At 50.7% G+C, this 27043-nt stretch overlaps 1 protein-coding gene across 3 annotated transcripts in view; it reads right to left on the bottom strand.

The window, feature by feature from the left end:
- Positions 1-4285: 4285 nt before the first annotated feature.
- LOC142374741 (pleckstrin homology domain-containing family G member 3) overlaps positions 4286-27043 on the bottom strand; it is a 53905-nt gene continuing 31147 nt past the window's right edge. For all 3 annotated transcript variants that reach the window (XM_075458526.1, XM_075458527.1, XM_075458525.1), the window contains 13 exons: positions 24134-24284; positions 23896-24027; positions 18469-18651; positions 18300-18392; positions 18107-18193; positions 15386-15419; positions 15088-15189; positions 14970-15002; positions 14796-14806; positions 10815-10904; positions 8901-9602; positions 7873-8590; positions 4286-5831 (listed from right to left, as the gene is read on the bottom strand). In XM_075458526.1, the coding sequence (XP_075314641.1) occupies positions 4879-5831; positions 7873-8590; positions 8901-9602; positions 10815-10904; positions 14796-14806; positions 14970-15002; positions 15088-15189; positions 15386-15419; positions 18107-18193; positions 18300-18392; positions 18469-18651; positions 23896-24027; positions 24134-24284 (3289 nt within the window). In that variant the 3' untranslated portion in view covers positions 4286-4878. The remainder of the gene's footprint in view (positions 5832-7872; positions 8591-8900; positions 9603-10814; positions 10905-14795; positions 14807-14969; positions 15003-15087; positions 15190-15385; positions 15420-18106; positions 18194-18299; positions 18393-18468; positions 18652-23895; positions 24028-24133; positions 24285-27043) is intronic.

The following is a 27043-nucleotide window of genomic DNA, read 5'->3' as shown; positions in this document are numbered from 1 at the left end:
GACTCAGGCCTCTGGACTCAGGCCTCTGGACTCAGGCCTCTGGATTCAGACCTCTGGATTCAGACCTCTGGATTCAGACCTCTGGATTCAGGCCTCTGGATTCAGGCCTCTGGACTCAGGCCTCTGGATTCAGGCCTCTGGACTCAGACCCCTGGACTCAGGCCTCTGGACCCAGGCCTCTGGATTCAGGCCTCTGGACTCAGGCCTCTGGACTCAGGCCTCTGGATTCAGGCCTCTGGATTCAGGCCTCTGGACTCAGGCCTCTGGACTCAGGCCTCTGGATTCAGGCCTCTGGATTCAGACCTCTGGATTCAGGCCTCTGGACTCAGGCCTCTGGACTCAGGCCTCTGGATTCAGGCCTCTGGACTCAGGCCTCTGGATTCAGACCTCTGGATTCAGACCTCTGGATTCAGACCTCTGGATTCAGACCTCTGGACTCAGGCCTCTGGATTCAGGCCTCTGGACCCAGGCCTCTGGACTCAGACCCCTGGACTCAGACCCCTGGACTCAGGCCTCTGGACTCAGGCCTCTGGACCCAGGCCTCTGGACTCAGACCCCTGGATTCAGGCCTCTGGACTCAGACCCCTGGACTCAGACCCCTGGATTCAGGCCTCTGGATTCAGGCCTCTGGACTCAGGCCTCTGGACTCAGGCCTCTGGATTCAGACCTCTGGACTCAGGCCTCTGGACTCAGGCCTCTGGACTCAGACCCCTGGACTCAGGCCTCTGGACTCAGGCCTCTGGATTCAGACCTCTGGATTCAGACCTCTGGATTCAGACCTCTGGATTCAGACCTCTGGACTCAGGCCTCTGGACTCAGACCCCTGGACTCAGGCCTCTGGACTCAGGCCTCTGGATTCAGACCTCTGGATTCAGACCTCTGGATTCAGACCTCTGGACTCAGGCCTCTGGATTCAGGCCTCTGGACCCAGGCCTCTGGATTCAGACCTCTGGACTCAGGCCTCTGGACTCAGGCCTCTGGACTCAGACCCCTGGACTCAGGCCTCTGGACTCAGGCCTCTGGATTCAGACCTCTGGATTCAGACCTCTGGATTCAGGCCTCTGGACTCAGGCCTCTGGACTCAGGCCTCTGGATTCAGGCCTCTGGACTCAGACCCCTGGACTCAGACCTCTGGATTCAGGCCTCTGGACTCAGGCCTCTGGATTCAGGCCTCTGGACTCAGGCCTCTGGACTCAGGCCTCTGGATTCAGGCCTCTGGACTCAGGCCTCTGGACTCAGACCTCTGGATTCAGGCCTCTGGACTCAGGCCTCTGGACTCAGGCCTCTGGATTCAGGCCTCTGGATTCAGACCTCTGGATTCAGGCCTCTGGATTCAGGCCTCTGGATTCAGGCCTCTGGATTCAGGCCTCTGGACTCAGGCCTCTGGACTCAGGCCTCTGGATTCAGGCCTCTGGACTCAGGCCTCTGGACTCAGGCCTCTGGATTCAGGCCTCTGGACTCAGACCCCTGGACTCAGGCCTCTGGACTCAGGCCTCTGGATTCAGGCCTCTGGATTCAGACCTCTGGATTCAGGCCTCTGGACTCAGGCCTCTGGATTCAGGCCTCTGGATTCAGACCTCTGGATTCAGGCCTCTGGACTCAGGCCTCTGGATTCAGGCCTCTGGATTCAGGCCTCTGGACTCAGGCCTCTGGACTCAGGCCTCTGGATTCAGGCCTCTGGACTCAGGCCTCTGGATTCAGGCCTCTGGACTCAGGCCTCTGGATTCAGGCCTCTGGATTCAGGCCTCTGGACTCAGGCCTCTGGATTCAGGCCTCTGGATTCAGGCCTCTGGATTCAGGCCTCTGGACTCAGGCCTCTGGATTCAGGCCTCTGGATTCAGGCCTCTGGACTCAGGCCTCTGGATTCAGGCCTCTGGACTCAGACCCCTGGACTCAGGCCTCTGGACCCAGGCCTCTGGATTCAGGCCTCTGGACTCAGGCCTCTGGACTCAGGCCTCTGGATTCAGGCCTCTGGATTCAGGCCTCTGGACTCAGGCCTCTGGACTCAGGCCTCTGGATTCAGGCCTCTGGATTCAGACCTCTGGATTCAGGCCTCTGGACTCAGGCCTCTGGACTCAGGCCTCTGGATTCAGGCCTCTGGATTCAGACCTCTGGACTCAGGCCTCTGGACTCAGGCCTCTGGATTCAGGCCTCTGGACTCAGGCCTCTGGATTCAGGCCTCTGGACTCAGGCCTCTGGACTCAGGCCTCTGGATTCAGACCTCTGGACTCAGGCCTCTGGATTCAGACCCCTGGACTCAGGCCTCTGGACTCAGGCCTCTGGACTCAGGCCTCTTGATTCAGGCCTCTGGATTCAGGCCTCTGGACTCAGGCCTCTGGACTCAGGCCTCTGGATTCAGGCCTCTGGATTCAGGCCTCTGGATTCAGGCCTCTGGACTCAGGCCTCTGGACTCAGGCCTCTGGACTCAGACCTCTGGACTCAGGCCTCTGGACTCAGGCCTCTGGACTCAGGCCTCTGGACTCAGACCTCTGGACTCAGGCCTCTGGACTCAGGCCTCTGGATTCAGACCCCTGGATTCAGACCTCTGGACTCAGGCCTCTGGACTCAGGCCTCTGGACTCAGGCCTCTGGACTCAGGCCTCTGGACTCAGGCCTCTGGACTCAGACCTCTGGACTCAGACCTCTGGACTCAGGCCTCTGGACTCAGGCCTCTGGATTCAGACCCCTGGATTCAGACCTCTGGACTCAGGCCTCTGGACTCAGGCCTCTGGACTCAGGCCTCTGGATTCAGGCCTCTGGATTCAGACCTCTGGACTCAGGCCTCTGGACTCAGGCCTCTGGATTCAGGCCTCTGGATTCAGACCTCTGGACTCAGGCCTCTGGACTCAGGCCTCTGGATTCAGGCCTCTGGATTCAGACCTCTGGACTCAGGCCTCTGGATTCAGACCTCTGGACTCAGGCCTCTGGATTCAGACCTCTGGACTCAGGCCTCTGGACTCAGGCCTCTGGACTCAGACCTCTGGATTCAGACCTCTGGACTCAGGCCTCTGGACTCAGACCTCTGGACTCAGACCCCTGGATTCAGACCTCTGGACTCAGGCCTCTGGACTCAGGCCTCTGGATTCAGACCCCTGGATTCAGACCTCTGGACTCAGGCCTCTGGACTCAGACCCCCGGACTCAGACCCCTGGACTCAGACCCCTGGATTCAGACCTCTGGACTCAGGCCTCTGGACTCAGAATTATTCTGCATTCTGCCACCAGATGGCGCCACATAATAACAGCAGAGAAACTCATTTCATTGAACTTCTTCTTCTCTGTTTTCACTCGCCTGTTAGAATAATAATGTTCAGCCTTTGATAACTTATTTTAACTTTATTGGGTTTTTATTGTTTTACATGTTTTAGCTTCTCTATAAATCTAAAGAGCCAAAGAGCTCTCCACCTTTCATCTGGAGGAAAATGCACTTTTATGGCTGATTTATGCCCAGAGCTCTGAATGTAAGGTGGGTGCACAGAAATATTTAGCATTATTTATTTATATTATTATTATTTATTCATATCATTTTTATTTATTTATATTAAGCTGTATTTATTTATTTTATTTTTATTTATTTATATTAAGCTGTATTTATTTATATTATTTTTATTTATTTATATTAAGCTGTATTTATTTATATTATTTTTATTTATTTATATCATTTTTATTTATTTATATTAAGCTTTATTTATTTATATTATTATTTATGTATATTTAGCTTTATTTATATTATTTTTATTTATTTATATTAAGCTTTATTTATTTATATTATTATTTATGTATATTTAGCTTCATTTATATTATTTTTATTTATTTATATTAAGCTTTATTTATATTATCATTATTTATTTATATTTAGCTTTATTTACTTATATTATTATTATTTATTTATATTATTTGTATTTATTTATATTTAGTTTTATTTATTTATATTATTTGTATTTATTTATATTAAGCTTTATTTATTTATATTATTATTTATGTATATTTAGCTTTATTTACTTATATTATTTTTATTTATTTATATTAAGCTTTATTTATTTATATTATTTTTATTTATTTATATTAAGCTTTATTTATGTATATTATTATTTATTTATATTTAGTTTTATTTATTTATATTATCATTATTTATTTATATTTAGCTTTATTTACTTATATTATTATTATTTATTTATATTATTTGTATTTATTTATATTTAGCTTTATTTCATCAGGCTCAGCCTCTTTGTTTCCACCATCATCATCATCATCATCGTCATCACATGTTTACAGTCATCACACACATTGTTGTTCTTATATAGTTTTAATGTGTCATCTGAGCTCACTCACGTGCACGCTGAACGCACGTGCACGTTTCTATTTACATGAGATGCAGTAAATATGAAGAAGGGCTGTCACAGTGTTGGACTGAGAGGAGCGTGCACGTTGTGTGCACGGATAACAGAACCTTAAACTCATTAAAATGTTCCAAAGGCACAGAAATGAAAACACAAACATGATTATGGAATAAATAAATAAAGATAAAACAGCTCCTGATTAACTGCTGTGGAAACAAACGTTCCATTATTTAATTTATTTAAAACTAATTAGCCTCCTGATGAGGCTCCGCCCCCCTGAAACCAGTCTGTGCACGGCGCCCCCTGCAGGTGTGGGGAGTCACATGTTTACAGCGCTGACTGTGAGCAGAACCGCTGAGCTCAGGGTTAGTGGTTAGTCTCCGGGCCGGGCCGGGCCGGGCCGGGCCGGGCTGAGCGTAGGAACCAAGCTGTACAAAAAGCTTTCAACATATTTACACCAACAGATCGGTGGTCTTCACATTCTTGGCGGTCCCGTTATGATCAGAACTTTAAAGGAAGAGTTCTGCAGAGTTCTGGCGTTCAGCTGCGGTTCTGGAACTTCTCCCTCAGGTTCTTCACCATGTTGTTCTGACCGCCGTCCGTCCTCCATCTCGCCCTCTGGGGCTCGTCCTGCTCGGGCCGGTCCGGCTCCTGGGGCCGGGCCTTGGCCTGCTCGGGCCGGTCCGGCTCCTGGGGCCGGGCCTTGGCCTGCTCGGGCCGGTCCGGCTCCTGGGGCCGGGCCTTGGCCTCCTCCCGCTTCTGGTACTCCTCGGACTCGCGGTAGGCCCGGCAGCGGTCGATGACGGCCATGATGGAGATCTTCTCCCGGCTGGTTGGGGAGCGGATCTGCACGTAGCCGTCCTCTCTGGGCTCTCTGGGCTCTCTGGGCTCTCTGGGCTCTCTGGGCTCTCTGGGCTCTCTGGGCTCTCTGGGCCCTCTGGGCTCTCTGGGCTCTCTGGGCTCTCTGGCCGTCTCTCCGGGCTCCGGCAGCTTCTCCATGACGAGGATCTTGTGCTCGGGGTCGTCGGGTCGCGGCGCCGCGGCCGCCACGTAGTAACCGCCGTAGTCTCCGTGGGCGGCCTGCTCCTGGAGCCTCTGCAGGTCGGACAGCTGGGCGGCGCCCAGTCGGGGGTCCAGAGAGTTGGCCCTGAGGAGCCGTTTGCTGCGGTCGTCCTGAGCGGACCCCCGGCCGCCGGGAGCTCTGGAGGGAGCGGCGCCGCCGGAGGCTCCGTCCGCCGGGAGGTGGGAGGAGCCGCTGGAGTGCCTCCTCAGGCCGCCGTCGAAGTCCTGGTCCGCGCTGACCGGGCTCTTCTGGGGGCCGCCGCGGTCCGAGTACTTGGAGCGGAGTTCACGGACGTCGGGCCAGTCGAAGCCCTCGATGTGCGATGGGGGGCTCAGGGGGCTGCGAGCGGGGGGCCGGACCTGGTCCACCGGACTCAGAGGTAGACAGGCCTGGCTGTCCAGAACCAGCGGCAGAGTCAGGCTGGGGTTACCTGCAGAGGATGGAACAAACGTTAGCTTTGTTAGACCCGATTCTTTTATTGGAAGCCCAAGAACAAGCTGGAGGAATCTTAAGTTAAACAAAGTATTTATTGGTGGTCACATGTGAAGTTTAGCCGTGCTGAACTCAGAGAGACAGAGCCCTCGCAGGGCCTCCATCAGAGAGAGCCCCGATATCTGGACACATTTCATATTTATGTCCACCTTTATCTCTCAGAGGTTGTACCTACATTTGACGACGCATCATTGAATACTTACTCATGCTGTGAACAGGCCATCCACCGTCTTTGTCATGTTCTTTGGATGTGATAAGCGATGTGTGTGTGTGTGTGTGTGTGTGTGTGTGTGTGTGTGTGTGTGTGTGTTTCAGGCGTGCATCTACTGCACCAGACCTATCTGTCCTAAGAGACGCTTTATCTGACCCAGTTATTTTATCCCGCTACGTCATCTTAAAGTGTTGGACATACATTCGCGTTGTATGAGCAGAGTGTAACGTACACACTAGGAACATAGATTATCTAGAGAACTACAGAATATGAATACATAAAGTCTAAGAATAAAGCCAATTTATAACAGTTTTAAGAGCCACATTAATTTAAAAATTACAGAATTCTCTCTGTTAGAGTTAGTTTAGGTCTGCTAGCTTCCTTCTGTTCTCTGTTAGCTTCCTTCTGTTCTCTGCTAGCTTCCCTCTGTTCTCTGTTAGCTTCCTTCTGTTCTCTGCTAGCTTCCTTCTGTTCTCTGTTAGCTTCCTTCTGTTCTCTGCTAGCTTCCCTCTGTTCTCTGTTAGCTTCCTTCTGTTCTCTGCTAGCTTCCTTCTGTTCTCTGTTAGCTTCCTTCTGTTCTCTGCTAGCTTCCTTCTGCTCTCGGCTAGCTTCCTTCTGTTCTCTGCTAGCTTCCTTCTGCTCTCGGCTAGCTTCCTTCTGTTCTCTGCTAGCTTCCTTCTGTTCTCTGCTAGCTTCCTTCTGCTCTCGGCTAGCTTCCTTCTGTTCTCTGCTAGCTTCCTTCTGTTCTCTGCTAGCTTCCTTCTGTTCTCTGTTAGCTTCCTTCTGTTCTCTGCTAGCTTCCTTCTGTTCTCTGTTAGCTTCCTTCTGTTCTCTGCTAGCTTCCTTCTGTTCTCTGCTAGCTTCTTTCTGTTCTCTGCTAGCTTCCTTCTGTTCTCTGCTAGCTTCCTTCTGTTCTCTGCTAGCTTCCTTCCTTTCTCTGCTAGCTTCTTTCTGTTCTCGGCTAGCTTCCTTCTGTTCCCTGCTAGCGTCCTTCTGTTCTCGGCTAGCTTCCTTCTGTTCTCGGCTAGCTTCCTTCTGTTCCCTGCTAGCGTCCTTCTGTTCTCAGCTAGCTTCCTTCTGTTCTCAGCTAGCTTCCTTCTGTTCTCGGCTAGCTTCCTTCTGTTCCCTGCTAGCGTCCTTCTGTTCTCAGCTAGCTTCCTTCTGTTCCCTGCTAGCGTCCTTCTGTTCTCAGCTAGCTTCCTTCTGTTCTCTGCTAGCTTCCTTCTGTTCTCAGCTAGCTTCCTTCTGTTCTCTGCTAGCTTCCTTCTGTTCTCGGCTAGCTTCCTTCAGTTCCCTGCTAGCGTCCTTCTGTTCTCAGCTAGCTTCCTTCTGTTCTCGGCTAGCTTCCTTCTGTTCTCGGCTAGCTTCCTTCTGTTCCCTGCTAGCGTCCTTCTCAGCTAACAAACCGACTGATTTCCATTAAAATGCTAACGTGAAATGTTCCCTTGTGTTTGTTCCGCTCAGTGGACTCGATATGTGAACCGGCTGCTTTCTGCTGAGATGCTGTAGCACTGACGTTGTGCTATCGTGCTAAGCTAACTGGCTTTTACAATGGAGCCACTGTGCAGTATTTTCTCTTTTCTTTAAAATGCTCCCAAACTTTAGACATTTTCCCTCTTTTTCTCAGATTTTGCTCCTCGTTGGGCAGAGATGTTGGTGGGAGTCAAACGAATGTAATTAAAACTCAGATCTAAGAACAGAAACTAAACTGAGGTTCCATGTAGAGAAGTCAGAACGCGTTGGAGGTGACGGGCAGCCGATGTTTTACCTGAACTCTCCTTCTCCTCCACCACGCAGGCCAAACTCTTCTGGCCCATCAGGAGGCCCTGGCTTCGCTGTCGGACCACCGGTTTGGGGGTTTTGAGCCGCTGGCTGTACTGGCGGGCCAGATGGAGGACTTTGCTCTTGGCCGTGTCGACGTCATCCAGCTCTGAGTCCTCGCCGGGCCTTTCCCCCCCGGCCTCCGCCCTCAGCTGGACCACCCGGGGAACCGGCGCCCTGAGGCCCACCGCGGCCTGCGGCCCCAACGCCCGCCGGGCGCTCCTCAGACTTCCTGTTGGGTTCGGCGGTTTGCTTTGGTCTCTGGTCCTGAGGGGCAGAGGACTCCAGCTCTCCTCTGTGATGGTGCTGAGGTCGGACGCTTCGCTCTCTGGGCAGCGGGTCCTGGTGGGGTGGGAGAGGCCGGGGGGTCTGGGGGGTCTGGGAGCCTCTCTGGATGAATCGCTGACTTCCTCGCTGATCTGTCGCTCCATGGCCTTCCAGACCTGAATCATCTCAGAAGAAGGTCTGAACTCCTCGTCCTCAGACGGACCGTCCTGCACACTCTGGGACCCGAACCAGAGGGGTTCGCCAGAATCTGGGCTGAACCGATCCGCCTTCAGGGAGTCCAACGAGTGGCTGCACACCATGTTGCCCCGGAGCTCTGTGGGCGGGGCAGAATCCGCCGGGGGGGCATCCGGACCGGGGCAGGAGCCGGGCTGGGTGGTCTAGATAGATAGATAGAAAAATAATTTATTCATTGTTGTGTTGCAGCAGCGTACAGTAAAAGATATGTAAACAATTAAAGTAAAAACAAGCAAATAGAATAAAAAAAAAATATATATAAATTAAATTAAAATTTTTTTTTTTAAAAATTAAAAAAATAAAATAAAATAAAAATAACATAAAATTTTCCTTGTTTTCATATATATATATATATATATATATATATATATATATATATATATAAAATAATAATAACAATAATAAAAAAATAAAAAAATAAATAGAATAAGAATAAGAATAGTGAGTCTGCACCGGCTCGTCCTTTGGGATGCTGTCGAAGCGGCTGACGGAGCTCCGGACCAGCCCGGGCGGGATGTAGGTCAGACTCTCGCGGCGCTGCAGGCAGAAGTTGGTGTCCTGGGCGCTCTCGTAGTAGCTCTTGATCTTCCCGATGAGCAGCAGGTCCTGCGTGGACAGGGTGGAGTCCCGCCGCCGCCGGACGCTCCGCTCCGGGTCGAAGACGGCGTCGTCCCGGGGAGACAGCGGCGCCGGGTCCGTCCCGGCCTCAGGAGGCTCTGAGGAGGCGCCGGCGGGCGACTCGCCGCCGAGGCTGAGGCTGCTGCCGGTCCTGCTGGGTAACCGTGGCGACGGACAGCCCAGGGAGCGGGCGTCGTCCTGGGCAAAGCTGCCGCGCTTGATGCTGCTGGTGAAGTGGCGAGCGATGGCGCCGGCCTGGTCCAGGACGGAGGAGGGGAGGATGCTGGGGGAGGCGCACTCCTTCCCCGCCGCCTCCTCCTCCTCCTCCTCCGAGGACTCGCCGCTGCTCAGCGTCTTTGCGTCTGAATCAGGCGCCGCAGAGGGCGGCTCCTCCACGGGCGCCGGGTCTGCGTCCGGCTTCAGATCCTCCGGCTCAGCCGCAGGGATCCCGGAGGGACCCAGGTCAGAGCTCGGTTCTGGTTCAGGATCCTCGGTTGGGTTCTCCTGTGGCTGCTTATCTGCAGAGCAGATCTGTTCCTGACAGAAACACAAGAATCAGAGATGAAAAATACCAAAGAGCCAAAACATGAGCAGCTTCTGGTCCCCAGAGGCCTGGACCAGAGTCCTGATCAGCCTCATTTCTTTACATATTTTATGTAAAAACATGTTCCAACATGAACATAAACCCAGAATCTGAGGCAGAACCAGAGTTAGTTCAGTTCTGAGCAGCTTTAAAGTGAATATCTGCAGATGTTTCCATGGTAACAGCTGCAGAGACTCACTGAAACATGTTCCAACATGAACATAAACCCAGAATCTGAGGCAGAACCAGAGTTAGTTCAGTTCTGAGCAGCTTTAAAGGGAATATCTGCAGATGTTTCCATGGTAACAGCTGCAGAGATTCACTGAAACATGTTCCAACATGAACATAAACCCAGAATCTGAGGCAGAACCAGAGTTAGTTCAGTTCTGAGCAGCTTTAAAGTCAATATCACCTTGTTGCTGCAGAAATCCTGTTTTCTGTCTGTCACACTGTGTTATCTTTGCTGTTTTTCACACATGCAGCTAAAGAAATGGGAACAAATGATGTGTCTTTGAGCCAATCCATAACTTAAAGTTCCTCAGGGCTCCATTCTGGGCCCTCGTCCTTTTCCCTTTAACTTTCTGTTACCCGACGAAAAGCTTGTAAATGTAAAAGTTACTGAACTCGGTTAGTAAAGAGCACATTTTCCTGCAGTAAGTGACTGAGACGGTGACCTCAGCGACACGTCATCATGTCATCTCACAGAGAATCGGCACAAAGCCTCGTTCATGTGTTCAGAACACAGAGTCGTGAGCAAATGAGAAAGTACTGGAGAAAAACAACTTTCACCATCAGTCTTAATGTGAGAATCTTTCTTTTCACTTTTTAATCTCAATCAATATCCTCGTTTTTCCTGTAATAATGTAAAAATGTTCTTTTCTTTGTGAATCTACCAAAGAAATTCACATAAATTTGTTCTTTTTACCTTCCAAATGTACAAATTTAACCTTTTTTTCTTGTAAAAATCATTTATTTGTTGCTAATTTTTGGCTTTATTTTTCACTAATCTGTACATTTTGCTGTTTTTCACAGATGCAGCTAAAGAAATGGGAACAAATGATGTGTCTCTGTGACAGGCTGCTGGCAACAAAAAGCCTAAAGATCCAGTTTAAAACGGCTTCTTTGCTAAGTTGGACACAACACTGGTTCAGGACTCTTTTGTTTACCTGGTCAGGAGTTGATTCTGTTCCACCCGACTCTTCTTCAGAAAGACATCCATTTTCTTTGTTTGTGGAGATGCCTCCTCTCTCTGCCTCCTTCAATAAGTACAACAACAATATGTTATAATATATATATAATAAACTATGTTGCTCTCTGTTAAACTGTTCATGTATTAAAGGGTCATTTCATTCAAAGAACTTTGTCCTCAGAATCTAAGTCCTGGTTTTTTTAACTTCCCCCGTTTATCCTGAGATTAAACAAACTGAGTGAACTGGCCCTTTAATACAGACCGACATGAATGCACAACATGCAAAAAGACCACAATGCAACAGCAAACTAAAAGGCAGCAGCAGCAGCAAACTTCTGGTTTCAGCAGCAGAGCAACACATCAGAGGCTCAGAAACAAACAGAAACGTCCTGTTTGTTTGACTTCTCCAGAGCAGAGGTTAGCCTAGCTTAGCACAAAGATCCATAACTTGTACTGGAAACAGAACAATGACATCGTTTGTTTCTGTTTGTCAGAGGAACACAAACCGACAGAACTGCAGATCTGCAGTTTCTGCTGTAAAACCAGTAAAACCAGTAGAACCACAGGGGCTCCAGCACCGAACCCTGAGGAACTCCACATGTCCACTAACCAGGAAGCCACCAGTCAGAGACGCTGAGTGAGGTCATGACTGATAATTAAACTCAGTGAGAAGTCTTTCTGGCTTCTTCAGACAGAAGGTGACCGAAGGCCGGCGGTGTTCTGGTTCTGGTTCTGGTCTTTGTGCTGAGCTAACCGACCCACCTGAGACCACCGGACTCTGGAGAGAACTCTGGAGTTTACCCGCTCTCCTCATGGACACCAGAGTCTTTTTTATCTGCCGGGGTTTCCTGGGGCAGAATGAATGTGGGGGGGTCTGTTCCTAACATTATTGGGGGGGGGGGGGTCTGTTTGACCTGGTGATGATTTCAGAGAACACAGAAAACATCAGAACTTGATTCTGCCCCTGGAACCCAGCACGGCTGTGGTATTCGTGTCTTTGAGGAGTCTGCAAGCGACCCGTCACTTCGGCGTCTGCTGAGCCCAACATGCTGCTGTTAGTCCCGAACACAAAGCCCACGCAGAAGATGCTCAGAGCTCTGCAGCAGCTGGCGTTTTGGCTGTTGTCCGTTTAGCGTGTTAGGGAGCGGAGCGGTGGCGATGAAGCCGGCCGGCAGCAGAACGCCTCACCGTCCCGGCAGAGGAAAGGAAGACCGTGTACCGCCAGCAGGAGATGGCGGCCAGCACGGAGCTGGCAAAGTCTTCTACCTGCTCGCCCTCCAGCACAAACTCATTCTCTTCTTCTTCGCTGCACATCAGGAGCTCCGGTGAGCCTTTCCTGCAGAGCTCCTCCTCCTCCTGGTGGGCGGGGCCTTCGAATCCCAGCGTGCTGACGGCGGGCTGCAGCGGGCGCCGCTCGCCCGATGACACGCCGTCGCTGTCCGAGTGCTGCGGACGTCACACACTGCTCATCCTGCTGCTCTACCGCTAACATGCTGCTGCTCTATCGCTAACATCCTGCTGCTCTACCGCTAACATCCTGCTGCTCTACCGCTAACATCCTGCTGCTCTACCGCTAACATCCTGCTGCTCTACCGCTAACATCCTGCTGCTCTACCGCTAACATCCTGCTGCTCTACCGCTAACATGCTGCTGCTCTACCGCTAACATCCTGCTGCTCTACCGCTAACATCCTGCTGCTCTATCGCTAACATCCTGCTGCTCTACCGCTAACATGCTGCTGCTCTACCGCTAACATCCTGCTGCTCTACCGCTAACATCCTGCTGCTCTACCGCTAACATGCTGCTGCTCTACCGCTAACATGCTGCTGCTCTACCGCTAACATGCTGCTGCTCTTCCGCTAACATGCTGCTGCTCTACCGCTAACATCCTGCTGATCTACCGCTAACATGCTGCTGCTCTTCCGCTAACATGCTGCTGCTCTACCGCTAACATGCTGCTGCTCTACCGCTAACATGCTGCTGCTCTTCCACTAACATGCTGCTGCTCTACCGCTAACATGCTGCTGCTCTACCACTAACATGCTGCTACCGCTAACATGCTGCTGCTCTACCGCTAACATGCTGCTGCTCTACCGCTAACATGCTGCTACTCTACCGCTAACATCCTGCTGCTCTACCGCTAACATCCTGCTGCTCTACCGTTAACATGCTGCTGCTCTACCGCTAACATGCTGCTGCTCTACCGCTAACATGCTGCTGCTCTACCGCTAACATCCTGCTGCTCTACCGTTAACATGCTGCTGCTCTACCGCTAACATGCTGCTGCTCTACCGCTAACATGCTGCTGCTCTACTGCTAACATCCTGCTGCTCTACCGCTAACATCCTGCTGCTCTACCGCTAACATCCTGCTGCTCTACCACTAACATGCTGCTGCTCTACCGCTAACATGCTGCTGCTCTACCGCTAACATGCTGCTGCTCTACCGCTAACATGCTGCTACCACTAACATGCTGCCGCTCTACCGCTAACATGCTGCTACCACTAACATGCTGCCGCTCTACCGCTAACATGCTGCTACCACTAACATGCTGCCGCTCTACCGCTAACATGCTGCTACCACTAACATGCTGCTACTCTACCGCTAACATGCTGCTACCACTAACATGCTGCTGCTCTACCGCTAACATGCTGCTGCTCTACCGCTAACATCCTGCTGCTCTACCGCTAACATCCTGCTGCTCTACCGCTAACATGCTGCTGCTCTACCGCTAATATGCTGCTGCTCTACCGCTAACATCCTGCTGCTCTACCGCTAACATGCTGCTGCTCTACCGTTAACATGCTGCTGCTCTACCGCTAACATCCTGCTGCTCTACCGCTAACATGCTGCTGCTCTACCGCTAATATGCTGCTGCTCTACCGCTAACAATGCTGCTGCTCTACCGCTAACATGCTGCTGCTCTACCGCTAACATGCTGCTGCTCTACCGCTAACATCCTGCTGCTCTACCACTAACATGCTGCTGCTCTACCGCTAACATGCTGCTACCACTAACATGCTGCCGCTCTACCGCTAACATGCTGCTACCACTAACATGCTGCCGCTCTACCGCTAACATGCTGCTGCTCTACCGCTAACATGCTGCTACCACTAACATGCTGCTGCTCTACCGCTAACATGCTGCTGCTCTACCCCTAACATGCTGCTGCTCTACCGCTAACATGCTGCTACTCTACCGCTAACATGCTGCTACCACTAACATGCTGCTGCTCTACCGCTAACATGCTGCTGCTCTACCCCTAACATGCTGCTGCTCTACCGCTAACATGCTGCTACCACTAACATGCTACTGCTCTACCGCTAACATGCTGCTGCTCTACCGCTAACATGCTGCTGCTCTACCGCTAACATCCTGCTGCTCTACCGCTAACATCCTGCTGATCTACCGCTAACATGCTGCTGCTCTTCCGCTAACATGCTGCTGCTCTACCGCTAACATGCTGCTGCTCTACCGCTAACATGCTGCTGCTCTTCCACTAACATGCTGCTGCTCTACCGCTAACATGCTGCTGCTCTACCACTAACATGCTGCTACCGCTAACATGCTGCTGCTCTACCGCTAACATGCTGCTGCTCTACCACTAACATGCTGCTGCTCTACCGCTAACATGCTGCTACCACTAACATGCTGCCGCTCTACCGCTAACATGCTGCTCCTCTACCGCTAACATGCTGCTGCTCTACCGCTAACATCCTGCTGCTCTACCGCTAACATCCTGCTGCTCTACCACTAACATGCTGCTGCTCTACCGCTAACATCCTGCTGCTCTACCACTAACATGCTGCTGCTCTACCGCTAACATCCTGCTGCTCTACCACTAACATGCTGCTGCTCTACCGCTAACATCCTGCTGCTCTACCGCTAACATGCTGCTGCTCTACCACACCTGTTCACCATCACAGCACCAAACATGGAGGCTGCGGCAGTTTCTTACCTGCAGGGGCGCTGAGAGTCCAGCAGCAGAAGAAGAGCAGCGGGTGACGTGATTGGATGAGCACAGACAGCAGGTTAAAAACAGAGCAAACAGAAGATCAATAAAGGTGTAAAATGATGTTGACAGAAGGAGCAGCTGGGTGAGCCCAGGGTTCATAGTCCACAGACTGTTTACCTTTGCTGCTCCTCAGGATCTGTTTGGTTGGTTCTGCCGAGCAAACACAGTCAAATATTTAGATCCATGAGAATCAGTGAGATCAATAACCAATAATCAGGTTATAGTCAGAGATTACCTGACTGTCTGCGGCCCGGACGGGCGTCCCGGGGAAACTCGTCAGACTGAGCAGACGGAGCTTTCTTCAGACGCTCGGGACTGTATCGATACCGGGGGGGGTCTGCAGGAAGGGAAGGCCGACAAGAGTTACAGCATACTTCAACCACAACAACAACAACAACAACAACAACAACAACAAAAATCACAAAAACCACAACCACAACAACCACCACATAACAACAACCACCACACAACAACAGCAAACAACAAAAAAAACAACAACCACAACAACAGAACATGAAACAACTTTTACTCACAAATAGAATCCATCTCCAGGATGGCCTCTTTGGCCTGAAACACACAAACAGAAAATTTAATGAAGATATGGACCGGTGTATGGACAGGTGTATGGACCGGTGTATGGACAGGTGTATGGACCGGTATATGGACAGGTGTAAGGACAGGTGTATGGACCGGTGTATGGACAGGTGTATGCACCGGTGTATGGACCGGTGTATGCACCGGTGTATGGACCGGTGTATGGACCGGTGTATGGACCGGTGTATGGACAGGTGTATGGACCGGTGTATGGACAGGTGTATGGACCGGTATATGGACAGGTGTATGGACCGGTGTATGGACCGGTGTATGGACCGGTGTATGGACCGGTGTATGGACCGGTGTATGGACAGGTGTATGGACCGGTATATGGACAGGTGTAAGGACAGGTGTATGGACCGGTGTATGGACAGGTGTATGGACCGGTGTATGGACAGGTGTATGGACCGGTATATGGACAGGTGTAAGGACAGGTGTATGGACCGGTGTATGGACAGGTGTATGCACCGGTGTATGGACCGGTGTATGCACCGGTGTATGGACCGGTGTATGGACCGGTGTATGGACCGGTGTATGGACAGGTGTATGGACCGGTGTATGGACAGGTGTATGGACCGGTGTATGGACAGGTGTATGGACCGGTATATGGACAGGTGTATGGACCGGTGTATGGACCGGTGTATGGACCGGTGTATGGACCGGTGTATGGACAGGTGTATGGACCGGTGTATGGACCGGTGTATGGACAGGTGTATGGACAGGTGTATGGACCGGTGTATGGACCGGTGTATGGACAGGTGTATGGACCGGTGTATGGACCGGTGTATGGACCGGTGTATGGACCGGTGTATGGACCGGTGTATGGACAGGTGTATGGACAGGTGTATGCACCGGTGTATGGACCGGTGTATGCACCGGTGTATGGACCGGTGTATGGACCGGTGTATGGACCGGTGTATGGACAGGTGTATGGACCGGTGTATGGACAGGTGTATGGACCGGTGTATGGACAGGTGTATGGACCGGTATATGGACAGGTGTATGGACCGGTGTATGGACCGGTGTATGGACCGGTGTATGGACCGGTGTATGGACCGGTGTATGGACAGGTGTATGGACCGGTATATGGACAGGTGTAAGGACAGGTGTATGGACCGGTGTATGGACAGGTGTATGGACCGGTGTATGGACAGGTGTATGGACCGGTATATGGACAGGTGTAAGGACAGGTGTATGGACCGGTGTATGGACAGGTGTATGCACCGGTGTATGGACCGGTGTATGCACCGGTGTATGGACCGGTGTATGGACCGGTGTATGGACCGGTGTATGGACAGGTGTATGGACCGGTGTATGGACAGGTGTATGGACCGGTGTATGGACAGGTGTATGGACCGGTATATGGACAGGTGTATGGACCGGTGTATGGACCGGTGTATGGACCGGTGTATGGACCGGTGTATGGACAGGTGTATGGACCGGTGTATGGACCGGTGTATGGACAGGTGTATGGACAGGTGTATGGACAGGTGTATGGACCGGTGTATGGACCGGTGTATGGACAGGTGTATGGACCGGTGTATGGACCGGTGTATGGACCGGTGTATGGACCGGTGTATGGACCGGTGTATGGACCGGTGTATGGACCGGTGTATGGACAGGTGTATGCACCGGTGTATGGACCGGTGTATGGACCGGTGTATGGACAGGTGTATGCACCGGTGTATGGACCGGTGTATGGACCGGTGTATGGACCGGTGTATGGACCGGTGTATGGACAGGTGTATGCACCGGTGTATGGACCGGTGTATGGACCGGTGTATGGACAGGTGTATGCACCGGTGTATGGACCGGTGTATGCACCGGTGTATGGACAGGTGTATGGACCGGTGTATGGACAGGTGTATGGACCGGTGTATGGACCGGTGTATGGACCGGTGTATGGACAGGTGTATGGACCGGTGTATGGACCGGTGTATGGACAGGTGTATGGACCGGTGTATGGACCGGTGTATGGACCGGTGTATGGACAGGTGTATGGACCGGTGTATGGACCGGTGTATGGACCGGTGTATGGACCGGTGTATGGACAGGTGTATGGACCGGTGTATGGACAGGTGTATGGACAGGTGTATGGACCGGTGTATGGACCGGTATACGGACAGGTGTATGGACTGGTGTATGGACCGGTGTATGGACAGGTGTATGGACCGGTGTATGGACCGGTGTATGGACTGGTGTATGGACAGGTGTATGGACTGGTGTATGGACCGGTGTATGGACAGGTGTATGGACAGGTGTATGGACAGGTGTATGGACAGGTGTATGGACCGGTGTATGGACCGGTGTATGGACAGGTGTAAGGACAGGTGTATGGACCGGTGTATGGACAGGTGTATGGACCGGTGTATGGACCGGTGTATGGACAGGTGTATGGACAGGTGTATGGACAGGTGTATGGACCGGTGTATGGACCGGTGTATGGACCGGTGTATGGACCGGTGTATGCACCGGTGTATGCACCGGTGTATGGACCGGTGTATGGACAGGTGTATGGACAGGTGTATGGACCGGTGTATGGACCGGTGTATGGACAGGTGTATGGACCGGTGTATGGACCGGTGTATGGACCGGTGTATGGACCGGTGTATGGACCGGTGTATGGACCGGTGTATGCACTGGTGTCAGTGGTCTCGGACCTTCTGTGGGATGATGGCCTGGTGATTTTCCAGAATGATGCGTTTGATGTGGTGCGCCCAAAGCTTCTTTTCTTCCACCGTCTTCGCCTGAAACACAAAATGATGGATCCACAGATCACTGATCTGTGAGTTTATGTGCACAGAGGCAGAAATAAATCTGTTAATCTTTTACGCTTTAGAAACTCTAACTCACCTGGACGGTGTGAGGCTGCTTGGGCTGCTTGTAATGCGTGACGCTGAAGCTCAGAGAGTCTTTGGCGCTCTCGATCAGCATCAGAGTGGAGCACTGAAAACACAGGAGAAGCATCAGCACCACAGCCGCCGGTTACACCCGTTTCTCTGCTCGTTAGCTTGTTGCTCACAGAGATGTGCGTCTTGTAGGCGTAGTGCTCTCCACGCCGTTTGGTGATGAGCAGCATGCGGTCGAACAGGAAGAGCGTCCTCTCGTTTTTGGCCCGACGGACCTTGAAGGTTCCCTCGAGGACCAGTTCCCCGTAGGTGGTGAGGTCCGGACCTTTCCAGTTGAGCAGCAACGACTGGACCTCCTGAGGAGACAAAGACTCTGATCAGCTGGCTGATAATCTGAACCCCCCCACAAACTCCACAGGTGTGTTCCAGGTGTCATCTGGGTTATAAAAACGCTGGTTACACCCAGCCTAGAACACTTTAAAGCAGCAGTTCCCAAACTTTCTCTGCTGGGTAGGGATGGGAATTGATCAGATTTTTACGATTCCAATTCCATTTTCAATTCTGCTTAACGATTCGGTTCTTTGTCGGTTTCCTTATGGATTCTCATTTGGAGAAAAAGGACAACAAACCGGTCGATCAGCATCAACTTTGTTTAGTTTAGAAGTAACACGAGTCATGACCTCACAAACCCAACAACGGTGAGGTCCACATTGGTCTATCCTGGCCTGGGTAATTTAACTCTTCCTGCTCTGGTGAAAGGAGAAGCTGGAGGTAGAGGTGAACTGGGGGTAGTACCACCAGCCTCTGGCTCTGAGCCAGTCAGGCTCTGTCTCTCATGATTTCATCTAAATGTAATGCCTGAGAAGGCATTCATTTAACCTTAACCGTTACTAACAGCAGCTTTTACAATCAGGCAAATGGTGCTAACATGATAGGCAGTGTTTGTTAGTTAGTTAGTTACCTGCAGTGTTAGCCGAGGACATGCTAACGTTGCTAACGTTGCTGGGTTCAGATTCACCAACGTTAGTCCGGAGCGGATCGAAAACGCGACATTCATTCATAGTTATTGCATGTTGGTAGTATTTCCTCCCTTTGGTGAAATATTCACTTTGCAAGTTGCCCTGTTGTCGTCTTTTTTAGGGATGTGTAACCAAACTTTCGAGCGTTTGTACCGCTTGGGCGCCATGTTTACTGTTGGCTGCTGGCTGCGCTGGACTCGCCACGCAACGCTGCGTGGTGACGTCATTCGCGCCCACTGGAACCGATAAGGGAATCGTTTGCAAAATCGCCAAACGATTCCAAGGAATTGAAACACTGGGAACCGGTTCTCAACAAGAACCGGTTTTCGATTCCCATCCCTACGGCTGGGCCCCCCTTTGGTACATAAGAACATTTTAAAAGTAAATAAAGAAAACTGCCATCACAACTTGTTTTAGAGTGAGAAATAAATACCGCCTTTACAGTGTAATTATTTAAAGTGTCATGAGGCACAGTTGAAACTATGTCCACAGCACAGGGAAGTATTCATTCCTCTGCTATTGTGCTGCCACTAAAGACAACTTTATATGAGGAGAGTCGAGCATCTGCCGATGCTGCAGAACATGATCTGACGGATGCAGCTTTACCAACAAAAACTGTTGAGCACGGCAGTTATTGTGCTCTGGATGTTTTGTCTCCAAGTCAAAAGCTTGTTGGGCTTCAAGCTGTCACAAGCTAGCTTTAAATATATATGTTTATTAGGTTGTCAATATACAATCCAAGATCAATCTGAAAGGATACATTTCACCTATTTTTCCCCTTTTAGAACTCCCACAACCACCTCCCCAACCTAGAGTCACATTTACTTGACTTAGGCACATAACAATGGGTAAAAATGCTAATAAGCAAACACAAATCTATCCCCACATCAAAGAAAAAAAAAAAAATAATAATAATAATTATAATAATAATAATAAAAGGGAACATTGAGCAGGTTACTCTGCGGGGTTAGGGTAGCAGGTTACTGTGCAGGGTCAGGGTAGCAGGTTACTGTGCAGGGTCAGGGTAGCAGGTTACTGTGCAGGGTAAGGGTAGCAGGTTACTGTGCAGGGTTAGGGTAGCAGGTTACTGTGCAGGGTCAGGGTAGCAGGTTACTGTGCAGGGTAAGGGTAGCAGGTTACTGTGCAGGGTTAGGGTAGCAGGTTACTGTGCAGGGTTAGGGTAGCAGGTTACTGTGCAGGGTTAGGGTAGCAGGTTACTGTGCAGGGTTAGGGTAGCAGGTTACTGTGCAGGGTTAGGGTAGCAGGTTACTGTGCAGGGTTAGGGTAGCAGGTTACTGTGCAGGGTTAGGGTAGCAGGTTACTGTGCAGGGTCAGGGTAGCAGGTTACTGTGCAGGGTTAGGGTAGCAGGTTACTGTGCAGGGTTAGGGTAGCAGGTTACTGTGCAGGGTCAGGGTAGCAGGTTACTGTGCAGGGTTAGGGTAGCAGGTTACTGTGCAGGGTCAGGGTAGCAGGTTACTGTGCAGGGTTAGGGTAGCAGGTTACTGTGCAGGGTCAGGGTAGCAGGTTACTGTGCAGGGTAAGGGTAGCAGGTTACTGTGCAGGGTCAGGGTAGCAGGTTACTGTGCAGGGTAAGGGTAGCAGGTTACTGTGCAGGGTTAGGGTAGCAGGTTACTGTGCAGGGTAAGGGTAGCAGGTTACTGTGCGGGGTTAGGGTAGCAGGTTACTGTGCAGGGTCAGGGTAGCAGGTTACTGTGCAGGGTAAGGGTAGCAGGTTACTGTGCAGGTTTAGGGTAGCAGGTTACTGTGCAGGGTTAGGGTTACTGTGCAGGGTTAGGGTAGCAGGTTACTGTGCAGGGTCAGGGTAGCAGGTTACTGTGCAGGGTCAGGGTAGCAGGTTACTGTGCAGGGTCAGGGTAGCAGGTTACTGTGCAGGGTCAGGGTAGCAGGTTACTGTGCAGGGTCAGGGTAGCAGGTTACTGTGCGGGGTTAGGGTAGCAGGTTACTGTGCAGGGTTAGGGTAGCAGGTTACTGTGCAGGGTCAGGGTAGCAGGTTACTGTGCAGGGTTAGGGTAGCAGGTTACTGTGCAGGGTTAGGGTAGCAGGTTACTGTGCAGGGTTAGGGTAGCAGGTTACTGTGCAGGGTCAGGGTAGCAGGTTACTGTGCAGGGTTAGGGTAGCAGGTTACTGTGCAGGGTCAGGGTAGCAGGTTACTGTGCAGTTTTAGGGTAGCAGGTTACTGTGCAGGGTCAGGGTAGCAGGTTACTGTGCAGGGTCAGGGTAGCAGGTTACTGTGCAGTTTTAGGGTAGCAGGTTACTGTGCAGGGTCAGGGTAGCAGGTTACTGTGCAGGGTCAGGGTAGCAGGTTACTGTGCAGGGTCAGGGTAGCAGGTTACTGTGCAGTTTTAGGGTAGCAGGTTACTGTGCAGGGTAAGGGTAGCAGGTTACTGTGCAGGGTTAGGGTAGCAGGTTACTGTGCAGGGTCAGGGTAGCAGGTTACTGTGCAGTTTTAGGGTAGCAGGTTACTGTGCAGGGTTAGGGTTACTGTGCAGGGTTAGGGTAGCAGGTTACTGTGCAGGGTCAGGGTAGCAGGTTACTGTGCAGGGTTAGGGTAGCAGGTTACTGTGCAGGGTCAGGGTAGCAGGTTACTGTGCAGGGTTAGGGTAGCAGGTTGCTGTGCAGGGTCAGGGTAGCAGGTTACTGTGCAGGGTAAGGGTAGCAGGTTACTGTGCAGGGTTAGGGTAGCAGGTTACTGTGCGGGGTTAGGGTAGCAGGTTACTGTGCAGGGTTAGGGTAGCAGGTTACTGTGCAGGGTTAGGGTAGCAGGTTGCTGTGCAGGGTCAGGGTAGCAGGTTGCTGTGCAGGGTTAGGGTAGCAGGTTACTGTGCAGGGTCAGGGTAGCAGGTTACTGTGCAGGGTCAGGGTAGCAGGTTACTGTGCGGGGTTAGGGTAGCAGGTTACTGTGCAGGGTTAGGGTAGCAGGTTACTGTGCAGGGTCAGGGTAGCAGGTTACTGTGCAGGGTCAGGGTAGCAGGTTACTGTGCAGGGTCAGGGTAGCAGGTTACTGTGCAGTTTTAGGGTAGCAGGTTACTGTGCAGGGTTAGGGTAGCAGGTTACTGTGCAGGGTTAGGGTTAGGGTTACTGTGCGGGGTTAGGGTAGCAGGTTACTGTGCAGGGTTAGGGTAGCAGGTTACTGTGCAGGGTCAGGGTAGCAGGTTACTGTGCAGGGTCAGGGTAGCAGGTTACTGTGCAGGGTTAGGGTAGCAGGTTACTGTGCAGGGTTAGGGTAGCAGGTTACTGTGCAGGGTTAGGGTAGCAGGTTACTGTGCAGGGTTAGGGTAGCAGGTTACTGTGCAGGGTAAGGGTAGCAGGTTACTGTGCAGGGTAAGGGTAGCAGGTTACTGTGCAGGGTTAGGGTAGCAGGTTACTGTGCAGGGTTAGGGTAGCAGGTTACTGTGCAGTTTTAGGGTAGCAGGTTACTGTGCAGGGTCAGGGTAGCAGGTTACTCTGCGGGGTTAGGGTAGCAGGTTACTGTGCAGGGTAAGGGTAGCAGGTTACTGTGCAGGGTCAGGGTAGCAGGTTACTGTGCAGGGTCAGGGTAGCAGGTTACTGTGCAGGGTTAGGGTAGCAGGTTACTGTGCAGGGTCAGGGTAGCAGGTTACTCTGCGGGGTTAGGGTAGCAGGTTACTGTGCAGGGTCAGGGTAGCAGGTTACTGTGCAGGGTAAGGGTAGCAGGTTACTGTGCAGGGTCAGGGTAGCAGGTTACTCTGCGGGGTTAGGGTAGCAGGTTACTGTGCAGGGTCAGGGTAGCAGGTTACTGTGCAGGGTAAGGGTAGCAGGTTACTGTGCAGGGTTACGGTAGCAGGTTACTGTGCAGGGTTAGGGTAGCAGGTTACTGTGCAGGGTTAGGGTAGCAGGTTACTGTGCAGTTTTAGGGTAGCAGGTTACTGTGCAGGGTTAGGGTAGCAGGTTACTGTGCAGGGTAAGGGTAGCAGGTTACTGTGCAGGGTTAGGGTAGCAGGTTACTGTGCAGGGTCAGGGTAGCAGGTTACTGTGCAGTTTTAGGGTAGCAGGTTACTGTGCAGGGTTAGGGTAGCAGGTTACTGTGCAGGGTTAGGGTAGCAGGTTACTGTGCAGTTTTAGGGTAGCAGGTTACTGTGCAGTTTTAGGGTAGCAGGTTACTGTGCAGGGTTAGGGTAGCAGGTTACTCTGCGGGGTTAGGGTAGCAGGTTACTATGCAGGGTTAGGGCAGCAGGTTACTGTGCAGGGTTAGGGTAGCAGGTTACTGTGCAGGGTCAGGGTAGCAGGTTACTGTGCAGGTGAAGCCAAAAGCAAGATACGTGTCGTCATATCTTCTTTTCTTTGCCATGGAAGCAGATTTGGCTTCATCCTCTGCTTTGCCATCAAAAGTTGTCCATGTTTAGCTAGCAGTGTCATTTCTTGATTGATTTATTGCATTCCACCTGCCCCCACTTTGGGAACCACTTTTTTAATCAGCTGGTAGACCGATGAAGATGACCACGGCACGTAATGATGATGTCATTGGAAGAGCTTTACTTTAAAGATCAGAGGATATTACATAATTTGGAGCTCTTTAAGCACAGATGTGTACAGATGTGTACCTGCAGTCTGACGGCATGCTCGTGTTTCCTCTTCATGTCGTTGATGTACCAGGCCACACCCGTCATGGTGTAGATAGCCTCCTCCACCACCTCATAACCCTCCTCCTCTGGGTCAAAGTGCTTTGCAATCTCCTGAACCACAGCAACACAAAGCAAACATGATGTCACACATCAGAAAACTGAATCATCTTTGGCAGGAACACAAACTGATGTGAAATGACATCAGGTGAGTTGGTACCTGAAGCAGCAGGTGATATTTGAGAATCCTCTGAACAGGTTTGAGCAGGTATGAGCCCAGAGGTAGCGAGCGCTTCATCGACGCCTGACGCTCCCGGAAAAACTTTGCCAGCGATTTATTTCTCATGCACTCCGTCAGCGCCGCCACCGAGCTGCAACCGGCAGAAAATTGCACAGATATGAGAGGGAAAGGTGTTTTTAACAGGTGTCAAAACAGGTAATATTAGCAAGAGATGGGTGTGACCACTAAACAAACAGGCTGTAAAAGGTCAAATAGGAGAATGTGAAGAACAGATGAAATACAGCTGTGACAAGGTGTGGACAGGTAGATATCAGGTGTGGACAGGTGTGGACAGGTGTTACCAGGTAGATAACAGGTGTGGACAGGTGGATAACAGGTGTGGACAGGTGGATAACAGGTGTGGACAGGTAGATATCAGGTGTGGACAGGTAGATAACAGGTGTGGACAGGTAGATATCAGGTGTGGACAGGTGTTACCAGGTAGATAACAGGTGTGGACAGGTGGATAACAGGTGTGGACAGGTGGATAACAGGTGTGGACAGGTGGATAACAGGTGTGGACAGGTAGATAACAGGTGTTACCAGGTAGATAACAGGTGTGGACAGGTGGATAACAGGTGTGGACAGGTGGATAACAGGTGTGGACAGGTGGATAACAGGTGTGGACAGGTAGATAACAGGTGTTACCAGGTAGATAACAGGTGTGGACAGGTGGATAACAGGTGTGGACAGGTAGATAACAGGTGTTACCAGGTAGATAACAGGTGTGGACAGGTGGATAACAGGTGTGGACAGGTGGATAACAGGTGTGGACAGGTAGATATCAGGTGTGGACAGGTAGATATCAGGTGTGGACAGGTAGATATCAGGTGTGGACAGGTAGATATCAGGTGTGGACAGGTAGATAACAGGTGTGGACAGGTAGATATCAGGTATGAACAGGTAGATAACAGGTGTGAACAGGTAGATTCAATTCAATTCAAAATTCAATTCAAATTCAATTCAAAAATACTTTATTTATCCCAGAGGGAAATTAAAAGTTGATGTAGCTCAATTAAATCAAGGAGTTATTATAGATGCTGATGGCTGTGGGCAGGAAAGATTTCCTGTAGCGGTCCGTTTTGCATCCAAACTGAAGAAGCCTTTGACTGAAGAGACTCTGTTTTCCGATAACAGTCTCATGGAGAGGATGTTCAGGGTTGTCCATAATTCTCTTGATTTTATGCAAAATCCTTCTTTGCATTATTGTCTCCAGAGGTTCCACAGTCGTCCCCAGAACAGAACCAGCCTTCTTTATCAGGTTGTTGAGTCTTTTTAGGTCCCTGGTTCTGATGCTGCTGCCCCAACAGATGACGCAAGAGGAAATGACGCTCTCAACAACAGACTTGTAGAAGATCTGCAACATCTTGTTGCAAACCTTGAAGGACCTTATCTTCCTCAAGAAGTACAGTCTGCTCTGTCCTTTCTTGTAGATGGCTTCACTGTTGTGTCTCCAGTCCAGTCTGTTGTCCACATGAACACCAAGGTATTTATATTCCTCAACCACCTCCACTTCTTCTCCCATGATGGAAACAGGGTTTGATCTGACCCTGTTTCACCTGAAATCTACAATCATCTCCTTTGTTTTGTTAACATTCAAGATGAGATGATTGTTCCCACACCATGCCACAAAGCGGTCCACCAGCTCTCTGTACTCAGCTTCTTGTCCATCTCTGATACACCCGACAACTGCAGAGTCATCTGAATATTTCTGTAGATGACAGGAGTCTGACTTGTACTGGAAGTCTGAAGTGTACAGAGTGAAAAGGAATGGTGAGAGTACAGTCCCCTGTGGTGCTCCTGTGCTGCTGATCACCTGGTTAGACACACAATTCTTCAGTCTGACAAACTGTGGTCTGTTTGTCAGGTAGTCATTAATCCAGGTGATTGTTGAGGCCTCCACCTGAGTCTTCTGGAGTTTCAGACTAAGCAGATCAGACTGGATTGTGTTAAATGCACTGGAGAAATCAAAGAACATGATCCTCACAGTGCTGCCTGCTTTGTCCAGATGACAGTGGGTTTGTTGAAGCAGGTTTATGATAGCGTCTTCAACTCCAACTCCATGGCGATAAGCAAACTGCAGGGGGTCCTGATATGTGCTGGTTTGCTTACACAGGTGGGTCAACAGGAGTCTCTCCAGGACCTTCATGATGTGGGATGTCAGTGCAACAGGTCTGTAGTCATTGATGACTGAAGGGTGAGTTTTCTTTGGTACCGGAACCAGACAGGATGTCTTCCACAACAGTGGTACCTTCTCTTGGGTCAAGCTAAGGTTGAAAAGGTGTTGCAGAATCCCACAGAGCTGCTCTGCACAGGCCTTCAGGACTCGGGGGCTGACACCATCTGGACCTGCAGCCTTGTTCCGGTTCAGTCTCTCCAACTGCCTCTTCACCTGACTTCTAGAAACAGAAAAGTGGGAGGGGGAGGCAAAGGGGACAGCAGCATCTCCTGATTTGGTTGAAGACAAACTAGTGGAAGCAGAAGAATCCATGACTGAGGTGGAGGTGGAGATGGAGATGTTACAGGAAAGCTGTGGGTCAGAGGAGGGTGGGATGTCTCTTTGGCTGGGAACAGGAGGGGAGGATGGTGAGCTTGTTCCTGAACTGAACCTGTTGAAGAATGTGTTCAGCTCATTTGCTCTGTCCAGACTTCCATCCATCCGATCCTCCCTCTGCTTGAGGCCTGTGATCTTCTTCATTCCTGACCACACATCTCTGATATTGTTCCTCTGCAGTTTGCTCTCAAACTTCTTTCTATACACCTCCTTGCTCTCTCTGATCTTGACTTTGAGCTGCTTCTGTATACTCCTCAGTAACTCCCTGTCTCGCTCCCTAAAGGCTCTTTTTTTCC

This window comes from Odontesthes bonariensis, chromosome 24 (assembly GCF_027942865.1).
Source record: "Odontesthes bonariensis isolate fOdoBon6 chromosome 24, fOdoBon6.hap1, whole genome shotgun sequence".
Taxonomy (NCBI): Eukaryota; Metazoa; Chordata; class Actinopteri; order Atheriniformes; family Atherinopsidae; genus Odontesthes; species Odontesthes bonariensis.
The sequence above is the reverse complement of the archived record's forward strand: the minus strand, read 5'-3'. Positions and strand labels throughout refer to the sequence as shown.